General features: G+C 32.8%; 1 protein-coding gene across 2 annotated transcripts; it reads right to left on the reverse strand.

The window, feature by feature from the left end:
* Positions 1–675: 675 nt before the first annotated feature.
* On the reverse strand, positions 676–25,951 carry LOC128987304 (G-protein coupled receptor dmsr-1-like). 2 transcript variants are annotated; one of them, XR_008490227.1, is made up of 6 exons: positions 25,849–25,951; positions 4,715–4,819; positions 4,095–4,343; positions 3,316–3,556; positions 1,401–2,087; positions 676–1,259 (listed from the first exon to the last, which is right to left on the reverse strand). XR_008490227.1 is itself a non-coding variant. In XM_054408076.1 (5 exons), exons 2-5 carry the CDS (start codon positions 4,759–4,761, stop codon positions 1,482–1,484), a joined length of 1,143 nt encoding a protein of 380 aa, XP_054264051.1. In that variant the 5' UTR covers positions 4,762–4,819; positions 25,849–25,951; the 3' UTR covers positions 676–1,481. The 2 variants fall into 2 exon arrangements, 1 of the variants encoding a protein (XP_054264051.1); XM_054408076.1 differs by having other exon boundaries at positions 676–2,087.
* Positions 25,952–26,194: the final 243 nt, after the last annotated feature.

Consider the following 26,194-nt stretch of genomic DNA (forward strand, 5'->3'; position numbering starts at 1 on the left):
TGATAAATATTAAGTATTTCCTTTGTGTAACTGGAAATAATTATAATATTTCTGCACCCAATCAGGTATGAAATAGATGCTTTCTTTAATTCATAATTTAAATTATTCTACAATTGAACATTTAAACCTAAAGCTATGGATGTGTAACTATTTCAAGTAGCAGATATAAGGAACGGCATTGTTCTCTTTCGCTTACTCCCCGCCACGCGCCGTTGCGAAGCACATGTATATAGGCTCTTATGATTTTATCTTCTCCTTTATCATACCACATAAATAATATCACAAATAGAAACGCAGTAATCTCTCTTTTTATTATACGTGGAAAAGTATTGGACCGAACAATGTGGCTTCAACATTATATGGGTGTAATTTTAGTGAAGAAAATTAGCCGTAGACAATGTGTATTTTGTCAGTGTCACTTGCTTGTCTTTCATCAAGGTTCTTGTCACTTTGAACAAACTTTTAAGACAATTTTCTTATGTTAATGTTTGGGATCGCTGTTTTGAAATGAAAAACCTAATGAATGGGTTTATTCGAAATGGTATTACAGTAGCAATTTTTGGATTGTGATTAGTGCAATCAGGATAGGTGCATTACACATTTGATTTCAAAGGTTTGGGCTACAAAATGAGTCGCATTTTAACAAAGTACAACTGTATATTTTAATATTTACACAAGTATTGTAATCCATTCAAGATAACAATGAAAAATATTCTTATTTTTTTGGTACAGTTTATACATCTTGTTAAAACATTTATAACTTTGCGAAATTCCTTCCCAGGGGGCTCACAACTTAGGTAGGCATTTCGCTAAAATTGCAACATAAAATAAACATTACATCGTACTTTTAACAGTTTTATAAAAACTACACAATTTATATCAACATGAGTAAAATATGTAAATACACGGATCTTAAATTGTTATAAAAAAGTACATAGCACATTTAATACATTTTGAGTAATATTTAACTAATATTTACTCCATTTATGCCTCATTTACTAAACCTTTACTGTCCGAAACCAGTTCCGATGTAAAAGATAAAACCAAGGCTCAGATTAGTTTTATTCTTCACATACCTGGCTTTTAAAACACATTTTTAAGTATGTAAACAATTAGATCAAAAATGTAGAGTGATTGACTTTATTAGTGTACATCTCTTTAATGTGACAAAATGTTTCTTTCTTTTCAAGACTCGACCGTTGTAAAAACAAACGTGACACTAGGTAGTTGAGCAATGTCTGGGGACGTAGCTGGGACACCTTGTAAGGAAGGAGAGGCAAGAGGGAGGTTAGAGAGAAGTGCAGGGGACCCTCTTGCTGGCTCTCCGCTAGACCTGTGTCACCTGCGTGGTAGTGTGGTTGTTGTGGCCGTTGGCGTCTACCTGTGGCACGGGCATCCACCTTGGCAAGGTCACTTGTAAGGAAGGAGAGGCAAGAGGGAGGTTAGAGAGAAGTGCAGGGGACCCTCTTGCTGGCTCTCCGCTAGACCTGTGTCACCTGCGTGGTAGTGTGGTTGTTGTGGCCGTTGGCGTCTACCTGTGGCACTGGCATCCACCGAGGCCTGAACATCACCGTGAACGTTGTCCTGAACTGGCGACTCATGGCGCAGTACAGGATGAAGTTGATGGCGGAGTTGATGAGGGCTAGGATATCCATCACTTCCCCCAGCTTGTTGTAGCAGTCCCGGAAGAAGCGTTGACCCAGCACGACGCTGAGCACTCCTAGGATACCCTGAGGGAACTCAGTGAGAAGGAACAGCAGCAGCACCGCCAGCAACATCTTGGTGGTTCTGTCTGTCTGTCGCTCCTTCTCCATGACCCTGGTAGACTTCCTGCTGCTGCTACTGGTCAGCATCTCTCTGCGTCTCTTGGTGTCCAGCAGCGCGCAGATCAGCCGCAGACTCAGCACGGTCAGCGCTATACAAGGGATTATCTTGATAACAACACTGTATACCCAGAAGTTGACGTCCATCAGGAGGTTGTTGTTCGCTTTGCCCATCTCGCTGAGGTCCACGACATACAGCGTTGTGTTCTGGCCTGTCGTCGAGTTGGGCATGGCGTCGTTGCCGTCTTCGCCAAGTAACGCAATCTGTAAGTATTTAAAAAAATAATCATAAATCAATGTGGATATTATATTACATTCATATGAAAGGTAGTCTTTAATATTGAATTATTAATTGTTATTTTCTTAAACTGCTTAACACGTACTACCGTTGCAAAATTAATTGGTTTAAGTTCCTCTAATTTAATTTTTACTAAAAGTTAAGTAACTGGCTAAACTTTGATACAGTTTAATGAATAATTTACTTATGCTGAAAACAAATCCAACTTCTTGCTAAGCATCTCAGAAGTAATACACTGAATGAGCTTTATGTAGTTCTAATGCTAAATCATGTTGGTTTAATGATGAAAACTCATTTTTTATTTCACCGATCCTTAGTAACGGAATCTCTAGTTCAGAAATATCTCTCTAAGTTAAGATTTGTATTTATTTCACACATTTAAGTAGGGCCTATGTTCTATATGAGAAAAAATTAGAAATTACAAAAATGTGTGGTTAAATAATAATTATACATCGTAGTACTATTGATATTTTTTTAATATTCTAGATAAAAGAAGGCTATATTAATATAAATGGCAATAGTAACACAGATCGTTCCTGCTTCTTAATTTACCATAATTCATTATAGTCAGAATTAAACATACTTATAGGGGCAACTTACTTTATCTAAAGCCGAGCCAATGCTCTAAAAATTGAGTTTTCACCATCGATTGATAGGTAAATGAGTTTGCTCAAAACATCAACAGTAGCCATAAATTTCGACGGGTGTCTAGTCTAATTTTAAATTATTTCAGAAAATGAGAGGATATGTTTTTATATGTTTAACTGTCCTGTATTATTATGAGTTAAGTATAATTAAATTGCTTACAGAAGTGGGCAAGTAGAAATAGTAATAAGTTCTTTAGGAAATGCCAAAAATAATATCTTTCATGTCAAATAGTTGTCATAATATTTTTAAATCTGTATAATTTAATGCAAATTAGCCATAAAATCTTTCCAAAATTACTTCTCTCCTAGCAATATAACTACCGTATATTCAGTAGCACCGTTTTATCGTTTTATTCTTTGTCGAAGGAGCCGAAACTCCCCGACGACTACCCGGTACCTAGTTGACCTTAACCAGGGACCCATGGCGTAGGCCGGAGCTTATACACCAACCCTGAGCACACCATGGGTGGATGGCTTAAGTCCATCAAGCTCACCGGCTGCAAAACGGCACTCAATAGCACCGGGGTAACAGGTTTTTATATATTACCTTAGGTTCGATCTCGAAGGCCAGGTAGAGCGGGATACACAGCAGTGGACAGCAGATGTAGCCAGCCGCGATGGCTGCCAGAGTACGTTGCATGCCACACCATTCTCTGTTACGTTGTGGATGTGCCACGGCGATGTATCTCCACACAGCCAACGTCACTGTCAGCCAGATAGAGATTGTGTGGAACACCTGCGACACCTGGGCGTGCAGTAGGACGAACAGGGCCCAGCCATAGGAGTACCTTAGCATTACATCAGGGTCAGTAACTGAGAAACCAGGCTGATGGAGGTGAAATTATGTCATCAGATAAGTATCAGGTAAGCTTAAGTTGGTAATAAGACCATATAGGTCACAAGACTTCTTTAAACCACTCTTCGATTCTGGACTTCCATACGTTGTTCAGTTAGGTATTAAGTAGTTGAGAAAGATTGTACTTTATAACATAGTTTCTGATGGAAAGAAACGTTTAAAAATTGCATATCAGGTTACTTAAACACCACAATAGCCTACCTCTCCCACTCATCAGGGTCAGTAATAGAGAAACCAGGCTGATGGAGGTGAAATTATGTCATCAGATAAGTATCAGGTAAGCTTAAGTTGGTAATAAGACCATTTAGGTCACAAGACTTCTTTAAACCACTCTTTGATTCTGGACTTCCATACGTTGTTCAGGTAGGTATTAAGTAGTTGAGAAAGATTGTATTTTATAATATAGTTTCTGATGGAAAGAAACGTTTAAAAATTGTATATCAGGTTACTTAAACACCACAATAGCCTACCTCTCCCTCTTAGGCCGCTGGGGCAGATACATGTGGCACGCGAAGGGGATGTACTCTATCATAACCAGCAGATCAGCCACAGCCAGTCCGGTCAAGATGGCGTTGGTTGGTGACGTCATCTCTCTCCTGGTCAGTACAGCAATGTTCAGAACATTAGCGACGGATCCAAACACACAGACTAGCAGACTGACATAACCGTGGACTCCGCGGTAGGTGGCGTGGAAATGGTCCAGCCCCGGCCCACAGTAGCTGTAACACATTACATGTATACTTAATTAACTTAAATTGTGTATCAAGTTAATAAATCTTCAAAGCAAATTTGGAATAGGTCCGATGTTGAATGGAAGATATGTTTAAGATTTAACAGAGTTGAAAATACTAAGGTATCCACCTCTACTGGCAAAACCTTCTGATCTTACTGTTCTCGGACTAACAATTTTGTCCAATTGTGATATCACTACAGCGGAAACATCATTTATGGTTAATAACTCTAGTAGTTAAAAATTAAAAATATTCACAAAGATTAAATGTTTAATTCATTATATTTTGTCCATATTCTTACTGGTTAGTTAACTCAGTAACACTTTAATAACATGACATCACTACTTAGAATACCATACCTTGATTCAGAGGGGGTCGGCAACGTAGTGTTTGCAGTTACGTTCATGCTGTTTGTTGGTGATGGTCGTAAGGGGCAGTCATCTGTGAACCCTCATCCGGGATATCTATAACATATGATGGCATGTAAATGTTAAGTTTTTTTATCTCTTAGGTATATTATTTAACAAAAATAAAAATTAAAGATGATTGACCAAAAATTAATCTCACTATGCGCAAACCTGGCACCTGCTGAGCTTACAATTGGATTATACTTGAAATATTGAATATGATTTTCCATATCATATATAATTTGCTGAAATTGATTAACGGTTGATTCCTTCTTAGTTGCTTCTGGCTGCTATGTGTAACAACGTGGACTCATATATTCTAAGGTACTTTACAGAATGTTGCTGGATATTGATTGCGTGGTTCTGAGGGAAAGCGGTTTTCCATTATAGAGATAGATCTCCAACCCTCGTGAGACCTATCCATTTCCGATCTTTAGATATACTTCGCCCTGAGATCAACTAGAAACTGATACTGCCTTAGACATAAGACGAAAAGTAAACATTAATGCTTTGGTACAGTATACTTTCGATTAACTGAGGTTGTTGGGAGGTTAGGAGTTATAATATTACATAATGAAGCCAAATACTTGGTAAATATATATTGCAATAAGCTTGGGTACTTTCCTGTTAAAGGGAACATTCATTATTATCGATGATTTTTTCTCGATATATCGATATAAACAAATTGAAACATATCATCAGCTGTACCGATGGTAGTTAGTTTTTATTTGAAATAACAAAACAAAATCAATATTATTTAATCATTGGCTAGAAAGATTAAGAAAGAGTGACCAGCAGTTTAGAAGTTTTAGTTTTGTAGGGTTGGTAGTGGTTAGTGATAACTAGGTTCAACTTTGTCAGTTTTAAGTTCACTGGAAATATGGTCATCTAAGTTGTGGTTGCTGTAGAAAATTGTAAGTAGTTTTAATATTGTTTAGTAATAAGATTTTAGCTGATTTATTGTATATAGCTTTGTAGAAATCACTTTTGGAAAAAGATGAAAAGGAATGAACAGTTTTCAAATCAATTTTAATGCATTTCACAAGAAAAGAAAACAAGTAAAGTTTATACAGACCTGTTGAGTTTTGTTCTAGGAGAAGCACATTTTCACAAGAAGTTGTAAAGATCTTAAATCTACTTTTAATTATTAGAATTTATAGAGAATAGTTTTTATTGGGTTTGTGTGATGTTTTCAGACAGAAATCAACCACTTCTTAGTACTACCACTTCTTGTTCACCTTCTTATGATTGGTCCAGTAGCTTTTGCACCACTTCTAGTTGCTTTGCATGGTATCTGCTAGTGCCAGTTCTGACCTTTAAACCAGTGTCTCTGATTAAAGTAAGATCTTTCCACTATTTTATTATTTAGTATAATTTTTGGAAGTAACAACTGGATATTTAATTTCATTTGGAAAGTGTATTTTGAGAAATTTGACATCCGTAAAATAAATGCATCTTTGGCCTACTTTGTCTTTTAATTTATCTCACTTCTACTACCAGCTTAAATTAGATTCATCCTAAATTGAAGTATACTACCTAATTGGCTACAAGGTAGGGGTATACAAGTGCGCATCTCTGCTAATGAATCATTTAAAATTAGAAGCTGGTAAAAGTGAGAAATACATAGGCCTACATGATTATTGAGGATTATGCCTATGTTAGAAGAATTACAGCAAACAAGTAGAGGCTGAAAATTTTCAACATGTCAAAATACAATTTAAATTATCTAAACAAAGAAGAACTTCTGTACGAGATAAGAATAAGAGGGGAAGAAACGAGTGATAGTGATGTAGACTCTTTAAGAAAAACTTTAAGATCTTGTATTAACCAGAATACCGATTTAACAAATTTAAAAGGTTCATACACTTTATCTGGGGAAATAACTATAATTGGGGAAAAGTGTGAACAAATTGATTCTCTAATTGAACAGTGTAGGGAAAATGTGACTAAACTCAAAATAGCTAAAATCAAGGCTAAAATAGTGCATGTACAAAACCGGACTACTAATCTATTACAATGTAAGCTGGATCCAGATAAGAAAGTTAGTTTAGACAAATTAAATCAGCAAATCTTAAATAGTTTTGAGCAATTTAAAACAATGCATACCTTCTCAGACCAGGAGATGGGGGATTTTGAAGAGGAGCTGAATAACTCTATAGTTGAGAATGAAATAATTGGGGAAAAATTAAATCAGTCTAAATCGGTAGTTCCACCAACTGAAAACTTCACTTCATCAACACCTCAAAAAGTAGAAATGGATGGTTTTCAACAAAATGTGCCGGGTCAAGTCATAAATAATCAACCAAACTCATGTACAGTTGTAAATAGTAGCCTAAGTCCTAGTAGCCTTTTTACAAAGTTGTCAAACCCATTGGAAATTTATTTAAAAAATTTTCCTGTGTGTAATGGTTTAGAAACAAACACATTGTTGCAGTTTTTGAGAAACCTAGTTACTGTCCGTAATGAAACTTCTTTATCTGAGCAAGATTTGTATGAGATTCTACCAATTTATTCTACAGCACCATTAGTGAATAAAATATTAGAATTCAAAAGGGAATCAAAATCAATTGATTTGTTGCATGCTAATATAATCACTACATTTTTGCCAATCACCTTAAGGGAAAAGCTGAAACAAGATTTAATTTTTCGACCTCAAAAACACCTTGAACCTTTGTCTATATATGTGCATGAAATAAAAATAAACCACCAGGTATTAAAGTGTGATTTAACTGAGAGTCAACTTGTTAGTTTTATTAAGAATGGAATACATCCTGATTTGCGCAACAAACTAATATTTGAGAAGAACCCTGAAACATTTTTAGACTTAGATCATCTTTGTATAAGTTTAAATAATGTAACATACAATGATTACCTCAGAAATCAAGGTTTTCCACTTAGTAATAGTAGTGTTAGCAAGCCTTATCTATCAACTGATGATAAGCCTAGGATGGATAAACCTAACCCAGGAGTTCAACGACCTAAAAGTCACTACTCAAATCGTAACAATGAGAGGCCTGTTTGTTTCAAATGTCAAAGAGTAGGTCATATTGCTCGTAATTGTTACAGACCAGATCCAAAAAACTAGTTAAGCCAGGAAAAACACGTAGCCTAGACTACAAATCTGTTTTTCCGGACGGCAAGAAAGAATTCGGAAATAATAAACCTGTATATAGTTCTCATAGTCCCAATTTTAAATCTGAACTGAGAAGAGTTGTTAAGGATTTTAATAAAATAAATTCACCTGGATTAAAGAAAGTAAAAGCTAAAACTGTAACACATTTACCCTGTATTTCTGTGGATTTAGGAAACAAATTAAATGTGGGAGCTTTGTTAGACACTGGAGCTAGTCACAACTTTATAAGCTTGGATTTGTACAATAGATTATTGGGAAATAAATTAATTATGAGTGAAAATACTTGGCAGGGAACCATAGTAGCTGCAAACAATGAACCTTTGAACATAAATAAGCAATGTGAAACTTTGATTAAGATAAAATCATTTACCTGGAAACAAACATTTTTAGTGGTTGAGTTAAAATATTTTGACATGATTTTAGGATACCCTTTTATGTGTGCAAGCAAGTTAAACCTAAATATGGATCGACAAATGGGTTATTTTACATTTAAACCTGAAGATGAAATTAAGTTAATTCCAAGTACAAACCTGAGTGAATTAAGCTTAAGTAGTATTAAAGTAGGAGATGTTGAAATGTGTGAAGAAGCTGAGAAGTTAATTAAGAATTTTCCTACTGTTTTTACGGATAAGATAGGATCAGCACTTGATTTGGAAATTGAGCTTAAAGTGACGGATGATAAACCTGTTAGTATACGCCCTTATTTTTTAAGTCCACCCAAAGTAGAGAAGATGAAAGCTATAATTGATGACTGGATAAAACAAGATGTCGCGGAAGTTTCCACTAGTCCGTATAGCGCCCCTGCATTTTTAACTCAAGATGACAGACTTGTAATTAACTACTCTGAACTCAATAAGAAGTTAATCAATGTAGATTACCCGCTAGGAGATATGCAGAATATGTATCAGCATCTAAAAGGAGCTAGATATTTTACAGTCATAGATTTAAACAAAGCATTTTTACAATGTCCCATAGCTTTAGAATGCAGAGATTTAACATCTTTTAGTACAATTTTTGGTAAATTCCGTATGAAGAGAATTCCATTTGGATTGAAAATAGGCAGTAGCGTACTATCACATTATTTGGACAAAATATTTAATGACATCAAATTTCAGTATATGATTAACTTTTGTGACGATATAGTTGTATATAGCCCTGATAAGAGAAACCATATTGAGCATGTTACAGAAGTGATTAAGAGATTAGCACAACACGGACTTACAGTAAATCCACAAAAAGTCAAATTCTTTTGTAAGGAAATAAGTTTTTTAGGACATCTTATTAAACAAGATAGCATTACTATAGATCCCGAGCGAACTAGTTCATTAATGAAATTTCCTGCTCCAAAAACTGTGAGGCAAGTGCGACAGTTTATAGGAATGTGTGGTTATTGGTCTCGATATATTCCAAAGTATGCTGAGATATGTTTACCTCTGTTTGCGCTGAAAAAGAAAGGTGTAAAATTTAAGTGGAATGAGGAGTGTCAAAATGCATTTGAAACCTTAAAGGGTAAGATAGCAAATCCGCCTATACTACAAATGGCCGATTTTTCTAAAGAATTTGAATTGCATACCGACGCAAGCGACCTAGCAGCTGCTGGTGTTTTATTGCAAAGAAATGAGGAGGGGAATTTAATGCCTATTGCTTACTATTCGAAGAAATTCACACCTACTGAGATGCGTTATAGCACTTACGAAAAGGAAGCTTACAGTGTAATATTGTGTGTAGAGAAATGGCATCAATTCTTAGAAGTAAGAAGTTTTAAATTAGTTACTGATTGTCAAGGTCTTAGTTTCATGCTCAAATCTCGAAAAAGCCGTGGAAGATTGTCTAGATGGTTTGAAAGGTTGTTTAGTCTTCCATTCACAGTTGAACATGTAAAAGGTTCGGAGAATATAATAGCTGATGCGTTATCACGTATGTTTAGTGGAGAGAAAGAGAGTGAGACGGAAATTCACGAAACTAATCTGTTAAGCAATATCAACAATGAAGTCTATTTTTGTAATGTGTTAAATGAAATACCATTGGATCTTAAGGACATTAAAGTACATCAAGAGAGCGATGAACAGTGTAAGAAAATCATTGAAAGCATCAAGAATAAGACTAATAATGAAAATTATACCCTGAAAAATGAAGTTTTATTGTTTAAAAACAAGATTTATTTGCCCAAGAAACTGTTTAGTGTAATATTCGCATTCTATCACAACTCATTAATTGGTGGTCATATGGGAATTTTTAGGACTCAAAGTAAAGTAAATGAAAGTTTTCACCATCCTGAATTAAATGAATTCGTAAAAGGTAAAGTCCGTGAATGTAAGATCTGTCTGATGTCTAAGTCGGAACAACGTAAGTTTGAAGGTCGACTGATATCTGTTCCTGTAACTCAAGCTCTAAACACTGTGTTTATTGACCTAGCTGGACCATTTCCCCGATCAAATAAACTCAATCAGTACATTTTAATTGTGGTCGATGCATTTACCCGTTTTGTATGGTTGTACCCTCTGAAGGATTGCAAGACAAAATTCATCATAGAAAAATTGAAGATAATTTTTGATAGTTTCTCAGTACCCCGAATACTTGTGTCTGATAATGCCAGTTATTTTACATCCAAGGAATTTAAGAAATTCATGTTCAATAACTATGTGGAACACAGAAAGCTAGCTGCATATAGAGCAAACGGAAATTTGTCGGAACGATATTTGAGGGAGACTAATAATGCTTTACGGAGTTTTTATGGTAATCAACATGATAAATGGGATTCAGATCTGGGACTGATTGCCGCAAGTTTGAATACTGCTGTAAATAGTTCGACTAAATCGACTGCTTTTGGTTTAATGTTTGCCCATCCTTGTAACAATGCACTGACAAACTTATGGAATGTTAATGACATTATTTCGGAGAAGTTAACTCCTGATCAAAGGAGGGAAAATTTGGAGAAAGCCATAAATAACGTCAGAAGAAGCATTGCCAGAAATCAAAGAAGGGAGAGATATAGCTATCCTCGGAGAAACCATCCATTTAAGTTGAATATGGAAGTGTACATCAAGACACATTATTTAAGTAATGCAGCGAATAAATTCAGCAAGAAGTTAGCACCTAGATACGTTGGACCTTACGTAATACGCTATTTTCTGAGTGATTCAACAGTACTAGTACAAAATCCTAGCAAGTTAGAAGACGTGAAGAAAATTCATATAATTGATTTAAAGAAGAGTTAAGTAGTGAAGAGGACCAAAAGTAACCAATGTATTGATGGAAGAGGAAATGTGAAAAATGGAATTAAATGGAAGATTACGGAAGACTGAAGCTAAATTGGTCTTTATGAAATGTCTGTAAAGTAGAAGTTAGATTTGTTTAGTTGAAATATTAATTAGTTAAGGGATTTTAGCAAGTTAAGAGGGAATTTGAAATTTTGTAAATTAGTACTGTGGGAGTTGTTTTAGGTTCTTAAGAATTTTTCAAAGTTTTAAAGTGTTTTTAGTAAGAGAGTGTATAAATGTGTATGTATTGGTGAATGTGTGAGTATTTGTGGCAGCAAAAGGTAGTATGAATCTGTATGAATCTAAAATGGAGTCTGAAGGTAGTGTATGAGTGGGATTTTTACTAAATGGACGCACAAGAACATTTTGATTAAATTTGCACTTGTAAACAGGGAAAATAACACAGAACACAAAACACTTCACACGAAACACACGAGGGAACATAAAAACAGGGAATATAACACACTGGGATAAATAAATTAAGGGAAAACTAAAGAAAAACACAGCACACGCAAACGACATAACTAAACTAAACTGGAGAAGTGAAAGTTATTTGTCTTGTCTGGAGTTGATGTTGGGAGGGGTCAGTGAACTGTGAGCGGATGTGAAGAGTTCAAAAGAGATTTAAATAGGCTTGTTTAAGATCGCTTAAGTAATTGGGGGTTTTAAAGAAAGATTTTATTTTAAGGTATAATTTTTGTAAATAAGATTGATAACATTTGAATTGTCATAGGAAAATGAAATGGTTCAAAATGAAAAATTGTGTAAATAGAAGTTGTTGTTTTGAGTAGAAGGTTCTGTAAGGTGCTGTAAACATGTGGAGGCTATTTGAACTAGGAGTTAGTGTTTGTAGAATTTGTTGATAGGTAGCGCTAGTTGAAATGTCAAACGGAGATAGGGTTTTATGATTTGTTTTAAAAGGTTTGTTTATTTTCTTTTGTAGAGTTGTTGTTTTAAAAGGAAATGTAAATATTAATTTTGAGAAAGAGTGTATAATTTTGTTTATGTAATTTCAAGTTAAGGAGGGGAAATTCTGTACCGATGGTAGTTAGTTTTTATTTGAAATAACAAAACAAAATCAATATTATTTAATCATTGGCTAGAAAGATTAAGAAAGAGTGACCAGCAGTTTAGAAGTTTTAGTTTTGTAGGGTTGGTAGTGGTTAGTGATAACTAGGTTCAACTTTGTCAGTTTTAAGTTCACTGGAAATATGGTCATCTAAGTTGTGGTTGCTGTAGAAAATTGTAAGTAGTTTTAATATTGTTTAGTAATAAGATTTTAGCTGATTTATTGTATATAGCTTTGTAGAAATCACTTTTGGAAAAAGATGAAAAGGAATGAACAGTTTTCAAATCAATTTTAATGCATTTCACAAGAAAAGAAAACAAGTAAAGTTTATACAGACCTGTTGAGTTTTGTTCTAGGAGAAGCACATTTTCACAAGAAGTTGTAAAGATCTTAAATCTACTTTTAATTATTAGAATTTATAGAGAATAGTTTTTATTGGGTTTGTGTGATGTTTTCAGACAGAAATCAACCACTTCTTAGTACTACCACTTCTTGTTCACCTTCTTATGATTGGTCCAGTAGCTTTTGCACCACTTCTAGTTGCTTTGCATGGTATCTGCTAGTGCCAGTTCTGACCATTAAACCAGTGTCTCTGATTAAAGTAAGATCTTTCCACTATTTTATTATTTAGTATAATTTTTGGAAGTAACAACTGGATATTTAATTTCATTTGGAAAGTGTATTTTGAGAAATTTGACATCCGTAAAATAAATGCATCTTTGGCCTACTTTGTCTTTTAATTTATCTCACTTCTACTACCAGCTTAAATTAGATTCATCCTAAATTGAAGTATACTACCTAATTGGCTACAAGGTAGGGGTATACAGCTGACAACTACGAAAAATATTGTTCAGCATCAACAAACATTAATTAAATGAAACTGTTCCAAAAAAAAATAACCTAACATAACTAACCAAACTTACTGTAAAATTTAAAAATTCCGTGTTTATAACTTGCCTTTTATATTCAAACCCAAACGGAATTTTTAAATGGTACAGCAAGTTTGGTTGGTTATGTTAGGTTAGCTTAGAACAGTTTCATTTCTTAATCCGTATAATATACTATTTTAGCCTAAACAAGATCAGTTAGTTGTTGTCAATTTGTAATTGATCGGAAAACAAAAACTTCGATATATCGTGAAAAAAATCATCGATAATAATGAATGTTCCCTTTAACAGGAAAGCACCTAAGCTTGTAGTATAGGCGTATATTAAATAAATGTACATAATAAATGTTTCTGTTGTTATAACAGTTACACTAAATAAAAAAAATAATATTACAACTTAATAATACTTTTAAGTTTCAATCTTGAGACGAAAAAAGTAAATTTTCTACATTGTAACAACATTAAAAACTACATTTGTAAACTATGAGATGAAAACGTCGCATAACATTAACCATAATAACTCAGTCATGTGTTATAATGTTGATTAAGTTACATGACCTGAACCTCCTCTATATTGCAACCTCTCACACCAACTTACATTACTGTAATACATTACTGTTACATTACTACGTCTACTGTTATATTACATTACTGTTGTTCACCACAAAGCTGAAATCTTTACTTTAGTAATGGTCATATCAGGGAATTACTCATTTTAAATATCTTATAATTTTAAAGTAAGCCGTAGTAATATCGCTAGGTGTTTCCTCGGCTAACCATGAATGGGCAAAAACTCGATGGTGATCTCTATTTTATAAAATCATCAGTAAACAATTATATTCCAAATCTGTTAGTATGTAGATTATTGAAGGGTTTTCTTGTGTTTTCCTGTGACGTTTATTAAACCAAATACATTTTTCTTCACAGAGAATGTTTACGTCACCAAAGGGTCCGTGTTTTTATTTTTACCTAGAGTCAAAGGTAGGCTGTAAACCGCCGACTTTAGTCATTGATATAAACAGCCAACCTAAATGTCATTTGTGGTTGGCTGGACCCGTACCCGGGCCTCCAAGACAGATTATCTTTTCATACAGTTACCTAACAATGTTCATGTTCTCTAACTGATTTGAGAAAGCAAAGTGGCCAGTTGGCTCATCAGTGAGACAATGTTAACATTGTCTCACTCTAATTACTTGGTCTCACTCCAGATTTGCAACGTGAAGGCACGTTTCTATACCAATTTATTTGTTTTATGGTAACTGTAGGAAAAATATAATGTAATAAATATATAATATAAAAATATAATATAATATAAGGAAAAATATAACTCGAGTCCAAAGTGCAATCGCCTCACTCGAGAAACCATTCCTCACTCGCGTACGGCTCGTGAGTAAGGATTTCTCTCGAGTGAGGCAATTGCTCACTTTGCTCACTAGTTGCACAGATAAGTAATGCTCTTACCACTGGATTACATTGTGTTCTAGTTATTTTTACAGAGTGACTAAACCCCAAGCGGACCTAAAGCTAAATTAATTGGTTTTTATTTAACTTAACAATTACATTTTACAGCTTGTATAGAATCACCATACATCTCCTATCATGCCTTATATAATTGTGAGTAATCTGTTAAGCCCAATTTCTTGTTTATTGGAACGGTTAAATAACATCACATACATATCGAAAATAAACTATAAATGTTGTATTTTGTCTCTAAATACTAACCTTGTTTAATTATTTATAATTGTATTTGTTTACGTAGCTTAAATTACTATATAAGTAATTCATTTAAATCATCATAGCAAGGAATAAATTAATAGGATAACTTGTATACTAGCCAATGGATGCATCAATTTATTCAACACAGTTGGTTAATTTATACAAAACGTTGAAGTTTTATTCATCCGAGTATTACCTGATTCAATGAATTCCTGTACGGTATTAAAACAAGGTTTGATGGCCATTTGCGTTTTCAGTCCAACAAATTAAATATGAATAACATTTAATTGTCAACCGATTTAGAATGTAATTGCATTCCAGTCATCCTTTCAGTTTAACCGAGTAGCTCAACTTTTTTTCAAACTAATTATATTGTGTTTTTGAATTTTCTGAATAATACTATCACATATTCAGAACTCTGACATACATGTTACATCACTAATATTACTTTTGTGCTTTACATACACAGAGCACATGGGTTGGTCTACCCTTATAAAGTAGACTCACTTATTTTGATAACTAACTTAATTTTACAATATAAGAGATAATACAAATAACATCTTCAATTGTATGTTTTTGCTTTTATACCTTGGTTTAAAAACGCCTGGCTTCTTTGTTTCAGTCTTAGAAACTGAAATATTTTCTCTTATATTCAAATTAGTCACTTCTTATACCATTGAGAAACATGTAAAACTAGTTTTTTTTAGCCACTGGTAGGTAAACAGTTTATTGTTTAAGTCGAAGTAGCAATCATAACGTTTATACAGGGTGTCCCAGAACTCTCTACCAATATTTTAGGGCATTGTTTTTTTAAGTTATTAATTTTTTCTAAGGAATGGTAAAACATACGAAATTGAAACTTTGCACACACATTTATGACAACTAGACAAAGCTACCATAAAATTATGACGATTTTTTAAATTCATAATACAAAATGGTGGCTGTGTGATTAACAAAGAACTTCTGGAAAATTTAAATATTATATTTAGGTATGTTAACTACCCAGGAACAATGCCCTAAAATATTGGTAGAGAGTTCTGGGACACCCTGTAAATATTTATTCATAAAATGAATCACGGTTATATCAAACGTCCACGATGGTGATGCCCAAACACTTGACATCATTGACTAGCTCAACATTCGTCTGTCGTGGTAGGGTGACAAGGTTGGAGAGTGTTCAAGTTGAAGTGATGTCAGTAGTATTTTCGTGGTACCTACTTTAATACTCGGATATGTGTGATGTTTACTAGGTAATTCGACTGAATTTGAGTGTTTCTCTTTTATTTACAAATAAATTAAATGTATTATTTTACAACTAAACTTTAAACCTTGAAATATGAGCAATTATGCTTAGTTCTATTACATTTGAAATTTAATCAGTAACATTAAAGATTTTCAAACTTATCGTGTTACATAAATTCAAAAATATTTCGTATAATTTTAAATAGCCAGTTACTTTGCAAATATTGAGTTCTTATTGTTTCCCTTCTAACTTTTCACTTACCCAAAAATGATAACATTTTACAAAAGTCATACATTTTAGGTTACCACGGGACTGATAATACTTCAGGTGTAACATAACCAAATAGCACACACAACCTGCTAGAGTGTTTCCATGCAACGAGGAACAAGCGAGGTTATGTAAATATTTACTTATGATGACTAATGATGTGGTGAGCGCAAGCAACATTACATTAAACACACTCGGGAACACCGTCATAGCAGAGCATTTGAACCTATGTGTTTTAAAAAGGGTTATATAACTTATAGTTTATTTATGTATTCCTCTGATGATGTTTGTAATTGTTGTTCATATTTACAATAGAAAAATAAAATAAAGAGTCTTTGTGTGTAGTGTATCGTGTTAGCCTATATGTACTCATAGCTTCGAGACTCAATTATTCGTAAGCTGCCTCAAAACTGGACCTGGTTTTCACGAACAATTGAACGTATTGAATCGGTGACAGTGGGAATCGGATTATAAATAGTTAATTCTAACAACTTTAAAATAATATTCGGCTTTAGCCTTAACATAAGTGAGTAATTATTTATTCAGGATGAAATAGCTGAACAATATACATATTCCCTTAGGGTTTGGATTAGATATGTTCATAAATATCTAATTTTGAGACCTTCATTAGACATGCCATCTATAACTCTTAACTTCTTAAAAAACTATGTTGTGTATTGTATCCTAAAGTGTTAATTAATTATAATATCTATCAGACAAACGTTTCTAATTGATGAAACTTGTAGTTTCGCCATAATGACCGTGTTAATATGTCGATCTCAGACATCACGTTGAAATGAAGTAGTTTATTCCATTGTTATGATACACAATTGAATCCAAAACTATTGCCGTTTCCTGGAAAATTTCATTAAACACGAAAAAACTAAAGTTTTTTTTTTTATTCAGGGTATTATATTTTCCACTATAGAAAAAAATATTTTACATGGCACCCGATTTTGATGTAATTACCCAAAACGCGTCAAGTTTACAAAAATGTTAGAATGCTTTAACAAGACTATTAAGATTATTTACAGCTTTATAAAATTGATTTTGTCAACTTTTTTGAAAATCATTAATTTGATCAAAATCATTAAATCATTTTTATAAAGCTGTAAATCAAAATCAAAATCATAGGATCTGGTAATATGTTTAAACACAATTAATCACACGTGGTTTCCTATGTAGAATTGTTTTAGTCATGTATATTGTACATGGTGTAGGAAAACTGTAGTTGTGTTATTATTTGGGTGTTTGATACTGTTATAGATCTATCTGCTGATAAGTAGCTTTCTATTGAATTTACTCTTGCACAGGATTGACTGGTAAATATTACTAGAATAAGGTTTGTTACAATAATATCGGTAATAGCAAAGACTATACTACAGTCCACCTTAACTTTGGTGATCCGACAAATTGTTGTTATCTCTTCAGTTTATATTTATGGATCAGAAGTGTGAACTGCAACTGGTAATGGGAAGGATATTATCTCTAACAAAGGGAGCTTATTTCAGCAAGAAAGGGCGTCGAAGCGTCAGGCCATTCAAAGTTGTTCACCTCTCCCATGGAATACGAAATATTACTCTTATCTTTCTGAAATATTGTTAGCACTTTGTGGTTGAATTAGTTCTTTAAAACTTCCACCTATTGGCCGAATAGTTCATATAATAATTTATAAATAACTTGTTAGGTAGGGATAAAAGGTTGGATAAAAAAAAAATATATATATATATATATTGTTATCATATACAAATTGTTTGGTTGAATTATCATGGATTAACTGCATTACTTCAATGATAGTAATGTAATTTGATGAATTCAAAAGTCATGATTATATTTATTGATTACCTGGACATGTCTTTTATGTAAAAAGGGGATTTCAGGGAGGGCTACACTCGGAAAGTAAGTTTTGCCTCTTTAAGAGACTATAGTAGTAATGCGTTTTTGCCATTAAATCTAAATTAAAAGTTTAGTTTATTTTATTTTAAATAACATTAATATTAAAATGTTAAGAGCTTACTAACGCTAAAAACGATAAATTAACGTGGAATCTATTTACGTAACATAAAAATTATTTAGATTTAATACTAGTAGCAATCTAAGCTTAATACTAGACGGTTTTATCTGAGTGGACACCTCAAGTGAAATCATCTTTTATCTTGTTTACTAGAATCATTAGCAGCTTAGAGGCAAGCCGATTGTGCTAATGAAACCAATTCCGATGGGACTTAATGAAGCATTGGTTATCAAGTGGCGTTTGAAATTATTTTTCTCTTCCTTGAAATACACTAAGATTTTGACTACCTTGTAGACTAGATTGTCATGGTAGATTTTCATGGCTGTATCATGTATCCATGACTAGATACAGATGATAGACTAGTAAATTATTTGCCACTTATTGGTTTCGCAAATATTATCAAATTTTTTCAAATAACTCCAACAGAGTTTGTTACTGTCAAACCTTTTTTTTGTTTCATTCCAAAATTAGTTATAACTATGGTCTTGCATGTTACATTAGCTAACATCATGTGAAAGAAAGATAGGCTTTTTGAAGGTGACCGCTTACTTTGGTTGTACTGCACTACATTCTCTTTGGATGAGATTTGGTCCATTTTAAAATAGAGTGAATTCAGTATTGAAGGAATGATAAAATACAGTTTTCATCACTCATTCTAGTGAATATCTTAATAAATAAATATTCATATTCAACGTTTATTTAAATGATGGCGACATTACATAGCAGTCAATGTTCCCATCACATGTGTAAACGTGATAGGTGATTGTAAGACAGTTGCATTTTGTGATGAAGCTTTAGCTTCTGGATAAAAAAATGAATTTTATAAATTCCTTTTGATACTACCCGTAAGGACTAGTTGGACTAGTCCAACTAGAAGGACTAGTAAGGATTAGTTGTACAAGTATTAAAGACGAGTAAAAGTGTAGCTCCTATTTTTAAAGATATGTTATGCTAGTTTAATCTCTTTACATAATTTTTTCTTATGTTGAAACTTAAAGGAAAATGTATGTTTTAAGATATTCCTTATAATAGTTTTTTAAATTATATAAAATACGTTAAAGAGTCCTTCATCTGTACAACTATGTTTGTAAAAATGTCACTGACAATTATTTGTAGATACCAAACATACAATATTTGTGGAAACACTTATGATCTCGATTTTCTGCTCAAGAAGTAACTTTATCCAAGCGTAGTTCCTTTTAAAGCAATATCCGGCTGTGCTGTCTGAATGCAAATGGTTGAATGATACTTTGAAATCATTTCCTTTACCTATTTGAAAATACAAACAGAAAAGAGTTTCCACTTCTTAGAAAAGTATTATTATTAAGTTTGTATAGCTATTGTACACACTTAATGGACATTGGTGTTATGTATACTGTAAATTAGTTATAAAATAAATACAAAATGTTCAGAATATTCCAAACTTTGCATGGTCTTTAAGGGAGCTGTAAACTTCATATTGGTTGTTAATGTTAGCTTAAATAAGTATTTCAGAAGAACCATCTTTCGTTTATTTATAAACCAACAACTGCTTCAAATTCTTGAAGATGAAATTGGAGCCATAAATAAATAATGTATTTATTTTTATGGTTTAAGTTTAATTATACCCCATAACATAACCATCCACAAAATGGGATTGTTTTTTGGCTTCAACCAAAGAAAACCCACAAATCGAATAATCTATCCCCAAAATAAGAGAGGAACACATAGAGAGACAGTACATAACGTGGGTTATACATTAGCTATATCAAGCTTCAACAACAAGAACAAACAACTCCTAATTTTATACATCTAATTTTAAATGAGAAATCGCTTACACTAAGAGAAGTTAAGACTATTGTTATCTACAATGATATTAGATGTTCATTACTTCTGTCGAATATAATATACTAGTGGTCGTTCAGTGGTCGAAAACTCGACCAAAGATATGTTATGTACAGGCTATTTTTAACCTACGCTGTAAATAAAACATGTGATTGGAATTTCTTCAATTTGTTTTGATTTTCTGTATATATTTCGTTGTTATTTCGTCACCAGAAGGCAACCAATAAGTCCCATGTTAGTTTTGTAAAATTTTAAATTTATTATTGTGCTTATTTTTGAGCCTATTTTAATTTATAAAGGGATTATGCACACCTACAGGAAAATATATTTCTCACAGTATACGTAGATTTTCCCTACGATACACACGAGCTGAGAAAAAAGGCTAAAAAAACATGCTTGCCAATTAATATATAGATAATATACTTATCAGTTTTATACGGTAATGCAAACTGCCTGTCAAGCATACTGTTAGCCAAACAGCTATTTTAGGCAACTACTAACTTTATTTTAATGCTGAAGTTTTTCAATATTAGCAACTATTATAGGTGAACAACCCGGATAGTTTGGTTATAATGAAATCTATCCATATAAGTTTACCTTTTTCAAATAGTTTATTTTCTTACAGCTTTCTCAAAAATTTCTCATATATGACGTTTCCTACAAAATAAGACGTAGTTTTCGTTTGGCAAAAACCAAACAAAACACATTTCTATGTTTATAAATAGAAAAAGCAGTTCTAAAATTCATAAAACACTGACTAAATGTACTATTACGACTCGGATTTTTGTGCCCATAACAATTCTCTTTTTCGATCATACATATAAAATGGCACGCTTTTGAACGTAGTTGAGAGGCTTTCACGAGCGCATGTTTTATGTTTGGGACAGGGACAAAGGATCGAAGTTTGGAGCTGTATTGGAGGTTTACCTTCAGGGGAATATTGTTGAAAGGGTTTAATGAAAGATGCAACAGTGTAAAGGTGGGTCGCCACTTGACTACGTGCAGAAACTGCATTAATATCACAGTGTTGTATGGTGAATATCTGAAGGTTACCTTTTATGTTTACTGATAAGAGGTCAACCTATGTTTTACTAATAAAGGTTTCATGGAATAAAAATTACATTTTAATTAAAACAACTTGGATTTACCATTTTATAAATTAATAATTAAGATTATTATGATATTTTTAAAACCATTACTGGTTGTTTGTTAATAAAAACCAAGTGAATACTGTATAATTTTACCTAGACTTACTAGATCAATCTGTTGACTTTTAATGTTTTAAATATAAAAAAAAAACTAACAGAATGGTAATAGAATGGACAATGGATAAGAAAATGATTTTAAATGCCCTTAGGTTTGTCAAACCAATATACACTATTTGGTTTAGGTGTAGTGGTTGGATAGGTTTATAACTGGTTGGTGCAAGGATACATTGTCTGTAGGTTTGGTTTTTGTTACTATTCTTCATATACTTTTTTATCTGATGACTAAAATTGTGTAGAAACTGTTAGTAGACGTAGTTAATAACTTTGTACATGAGTTATCATTAACAATTAATCCCTTAGCCATCTGTTTTATAAAAAAACGTGTTTAGTCAAAATATGATGCTCAGTGTTATTTATTTATTATAATCCAATAACTACCAATAAAATGATACAAAACGACACCCTTAGGCATCCAAGAATGTTTCATGGATAAGATTGTTCAATATAGTTTATAAATAGCGTGTTGTTTAAATATATGAAATCAAGGATAATTAAAAGACTAGACTAGATAATTACCACTTATAATAGCCAAGTGATTAATTATTTTTTATTGTTTCCTGATTTAGGACTCTCTATTTTTAGGTTAGTTAAAAGTTATATTTTTGAGGCTCCCTTCAGTCAATTCTTTGAAAGATTTTGCATTAAAATCGCCGATAAGGTAAAAAGAATCAATTTAAAAATGCAGGGTTAAGACGGTCTATGCAGGCGTTGGTGGGACGGACGGGTTTTTGGCGGTTTGTGTGCAAGTTCTGTTTATTATCAAGTTTATAGATTTACAGTATGTTACTTAAGATTGTTTTATTTAATCGATTTGAATAGTTTGTTATTGCTTTGTAGCATACGTAGGTTCTTTGTACAGTATTTGTTCCCAAGTAATAAATAAGAGTTATAATATTGTTTAAGGTCTTAAATGTTTATTTTGTATATTGCTATTCACTAATATTGCTAATTTTAAAAATACAATGGTAAAGACTGGCAGGAAAAACTAATACAGCACCAGGAATATAGCAACAATGACTAGACTCTTATCAGGCCGGTAACCTTGCCAATGATAAGGACAAGGTCAGAGAGTATGCAAACTGTGAAACCATTAACAACTATGTGTTATTTATTCTTATGTCTGACTTCCTGTAGAAGGAACTTTATCACACAATAATTGGTCTTAGCTTAGACAAAATATTGTTAGACATTTAAAAGAAAAAAAAGACTTGACTGTTGGTATCTTGTTATACTTTAAAATAAACTAGTTGCCTTACTGAACTGTTTTAAGAGCAGTCAAACCATTAAAAGTAAAAATGTAATTTTTTAAAAGGCATAAATTTATTGAAAATATTCCTAACTGTCTAACATACACTGCATTGAATCCTTTTTTGGTATTTGTAAAATATCCTCTCGTGGATATAGATAACTTTCTCTCATAACAGTTGGTCGGTACCATAACATTAATAAACATAACTTGCTACACCCAAGCAAATCAGTAAAGACTGTTATAAACGCCTAATTTAAATAACGATTCTCTGTATCTATCTGTGCCTATCCATATTTAACTGTACAATTAGTTAGTTGTGGTAGTCTTGATTCAAGAATTCTTCTTTTCAATGTTTAAAACTACTTTTTCAACAAAAAAATTGCAAATTAAATTGAATTAGTAATAAATCCATGAAAGTAAAGAGACTTAAAATTGACTGTGTAAAGAGTTTTTTTTCATTTAACTCATAAACTTGATTAAGACCGAGCAAACAAGCAGAGAGTCTTGCTAAACAAACTTAAGTGGCTTGCTTTGAAGATTTATTGTTAAATGTTTGACTCGTGCAAACATGTTTATAAGTGAGACAGAGATATTGTTTCTAGGTCCTATGCTTAAATTGTGTTCAAAGTATGAAATTTTCGTCAAGTAAAACAACCTTTCATTCGTAATTTTTAACCGGTAAGTGTTTTTAGTTCAGTAACTATTTACGTTTATTATATAGAGTCACGCTTACCCCATCAGTAAATAAATCGATATAAATAAAATTACATTTTTGTCTGTACAATTGTTCGGAATGATCTATTTTTTAAGTTTGTTATATTAAAGAAGCCGAAACAAGGCTTATCTCAATTTCTGTCTGTCTGTCATGTCCCAGAAGGCTGTTTTACGCGTCCTTCTCCTGAAAAACGACAAAACAGATCATGATATTTTTATGTACAGTAGAGCGTCAAAAATCCAAACTTCAAAAATTATTAAACGTCAAAAATTTAAACCGCTCCTGAGGGTTTTTAAATATTTAATTAGAAATGATATGTTTTACAATTTCGCGAGCATAACAGTTGGTAATGTACCAAAAATACCTAAGTACAAAAACCATTGTTTTTATTTTATTTCCAGTATCCTAGAACTGTATCTTTAACACTGTATGCCTAATTATGTGTCTATTAGGCATTTATAGGCTATGTCTGAAAATCCGAACAAATTGGTAATCAGAACCTACGGTCTAAATGGGTTCGAACTTTTGACGCTCTACTTCTTTACATGCATAAGAAAATTTGTTATTATTTGAAACATGCCAACGTCCATTAGAAATAAAATAACGAACACAAAAAAACAGTTTTGTGCGGTTTTAGACTCATTTTGTTCTAAGTTGTTCCATACAAGTCAAGTGATCTGTTGTAAATTAAAACGGATCTGTTGTAAATTAAATAATACTGTATTGGCTGTTTCTGCAATATTTTACACCACTCTTTTGAGATTTGTATCTGTGATATATAACATGTAAAATGTTATAGTATATCCCACCGTAATGGATTTACATACTTGCTAATTACAGTAAAGACAGTAACAGTAAAATGGTCTTCGGGTTACTTCTAACTGAATGTGGAATTTTACAGTTTGAAGACAATAAGCAAGAACAGCTGTTTAAAGCTAAATGCAACGTACTGCATCTCCTTATTTTATAACACTACAGGCATTACTATATAACTGATGTAATGTTATGGTGCAAGTTTTCTCTGAGGACACGACCATCCATCAGTTGTATTATTACATACGTTAGTTAAATTGTGTTCGATATACTGCATAATGTCATTCAATTTAAAACAATCTACTCTTGTAAAACTAAACTCATTTACCCATGGAATATCTATTTATAAAATAGGTATACACAAATAAACAAAAATAAGGCTGATCTTTGTTTATTTATTTTTAGTGGGACGGAATAAATTATCCTACCACCATAGCACATGTATTGAGGCCACATGAGGTTTTAGTTTTTCTGTATGGTTGGGTAATTATTTTTAGAAAATTAATGATCCAACGAACAGTAACTAGTATTTCACTTACTGCATTTACCAATCACATTATTTACTAGGGAAATAATTTTCAAAGCAAGGCATGTGTTTATTGTCACGCTGCCTATCAGATTAAATGACAAAAGTGCTTAATTATCGTTGTCGACTGTCAACAGTAAACTCAAACATGGACGACTGGAACAGAACCTCACGGAATTTAAATTTAGAGTTCATCCGATCAGTGCTAATTAAATTTAATTTTTTGCTTGCATTGTGGCAATCAATTTGGATTACATTCAAAAATGTTTGTTTTTATTAAAGCCTCACAGCATATTTCAAGAATCGTGTTATAAGTATAGATCTTTCAAAGTGACTAATTTAGGTTAAAGGGTTCAGATTTTTTTATATTATGGTGTAAGGAATTTACTAATATTTCATTGACCAACACTCCAACATTGGATTTGCATGAAGTAAGTTTGGACATCAGGAATAGCCTACATTATTCGCAAGCTGCAATAATAATCTTAAATTATCATTTCTAAGGAAGAATAGCTATTATATACAACGCAAATGGCTAATAAAGTTACAACAAAATAATTAATATTCCTTATAACTGAGGAAATAGACTGTTATATACTTTCAAAAATTTGGTATAAGACACTCGACCATTTTTAAGGTCATTGACAATCAATGAACAAAAATTAATTACTCATCAGTTGGTATCACGATATACGAGTTACCAAAGTTTTGAGTACAGTCAAAGTAAATTGAAAATTAACGTTTTTTTGTTTGTTGCATGTATTGCCAAATTTCTTTCGAACTATAATTACCGTCCCAATTAACAAGATTTATTAATCTCATGATTACATTTTATTTTACTTCGTACAATTAATAATTTTAGTACCATTACGAATTAGTGACGATATATTCTGTAACTAAAATGCTTGTGAATTATCTGTAGGATGAATTACGTGCATTGAGTCCCATGTACAAAGTATATAAATCGAAATATACTCAACCAAAAACTACTATTGATAACGTAAAACAAATTTTCAAAGCTATCATTAAATCTAAGAGACACACCTTAAAGCTTTAAACTGTTAGAAACGTTTAACACCAAATTTATTTTCTTATTTACACACCTTTATTATCTGGACCTCCCTCAACATATGGTTGGTTGATCATAGTTTGTCCATGACACACGGCGCTACATTACAACGACCCGTGACACACTCACCGTCTCGGCGCCGCACACAGACTGAGTAGCGGGCGTCGCTTACCCGCGTGTCACCTCAGTCAAGCGCAGGCGTCTCGGCGCCCCCCCCCCCACCTCATCCTGCCTACACTCCTCAACATACAGCGTACTAGCAGACACCTGAGTCCTTGCTTGAGATTCTCAATGCTCTTGAACCTGAATACATTCTAAATTCAATATAAAATATTAAGTCACGGGTATATGAAGAATCTAATAGTCAAGCGCAGGCGTCT

This window comes from Macrosteles quadrilineatus, unplaced genomic scaffold (genome assembly GCF_028750875.1).
Source record: "Macrosteles quadrilineatus isolate MER2022 unplaced genomic scaffold, UCM_ALF_1.0 Scaffold_2__2_contigs__length_208266976, whole genome shotgun sequence".
NCBI classification, from domain to species: domain Eukaryota; kingdom Metazoa; phylum Arthropoda; class Insecta; order Hemiptera; family Cicadellidae; genus Macrosteles; species Macrosteles quadrilineatus.

Excerpts from the sequence above, each read along its gene's own strand:
- LOC128987304 (XM_054408076.1), bottom strand. The coding sequence starts at position 4,761 with ATGAACGTAACTGCAAACACTACGTTGCCGACCCCCTCTGAATCAAG. Across the intron at positions 4,344-4,714 it reads CCGACCCCCTCTGAATCAAG|CTACTGTGGGCCGGGGCTGG; the intron begins GTATGGTATTCT and ends AATGTGTTACAG. Across the intron at positions 3,557-4,094 it reads CAGCGGCCTAAGAGGGAGAG|GTACTCCTATGGCTGGGCCC; the intron begins GTAGGCTATTGT and ends TGTAATGCTAAG.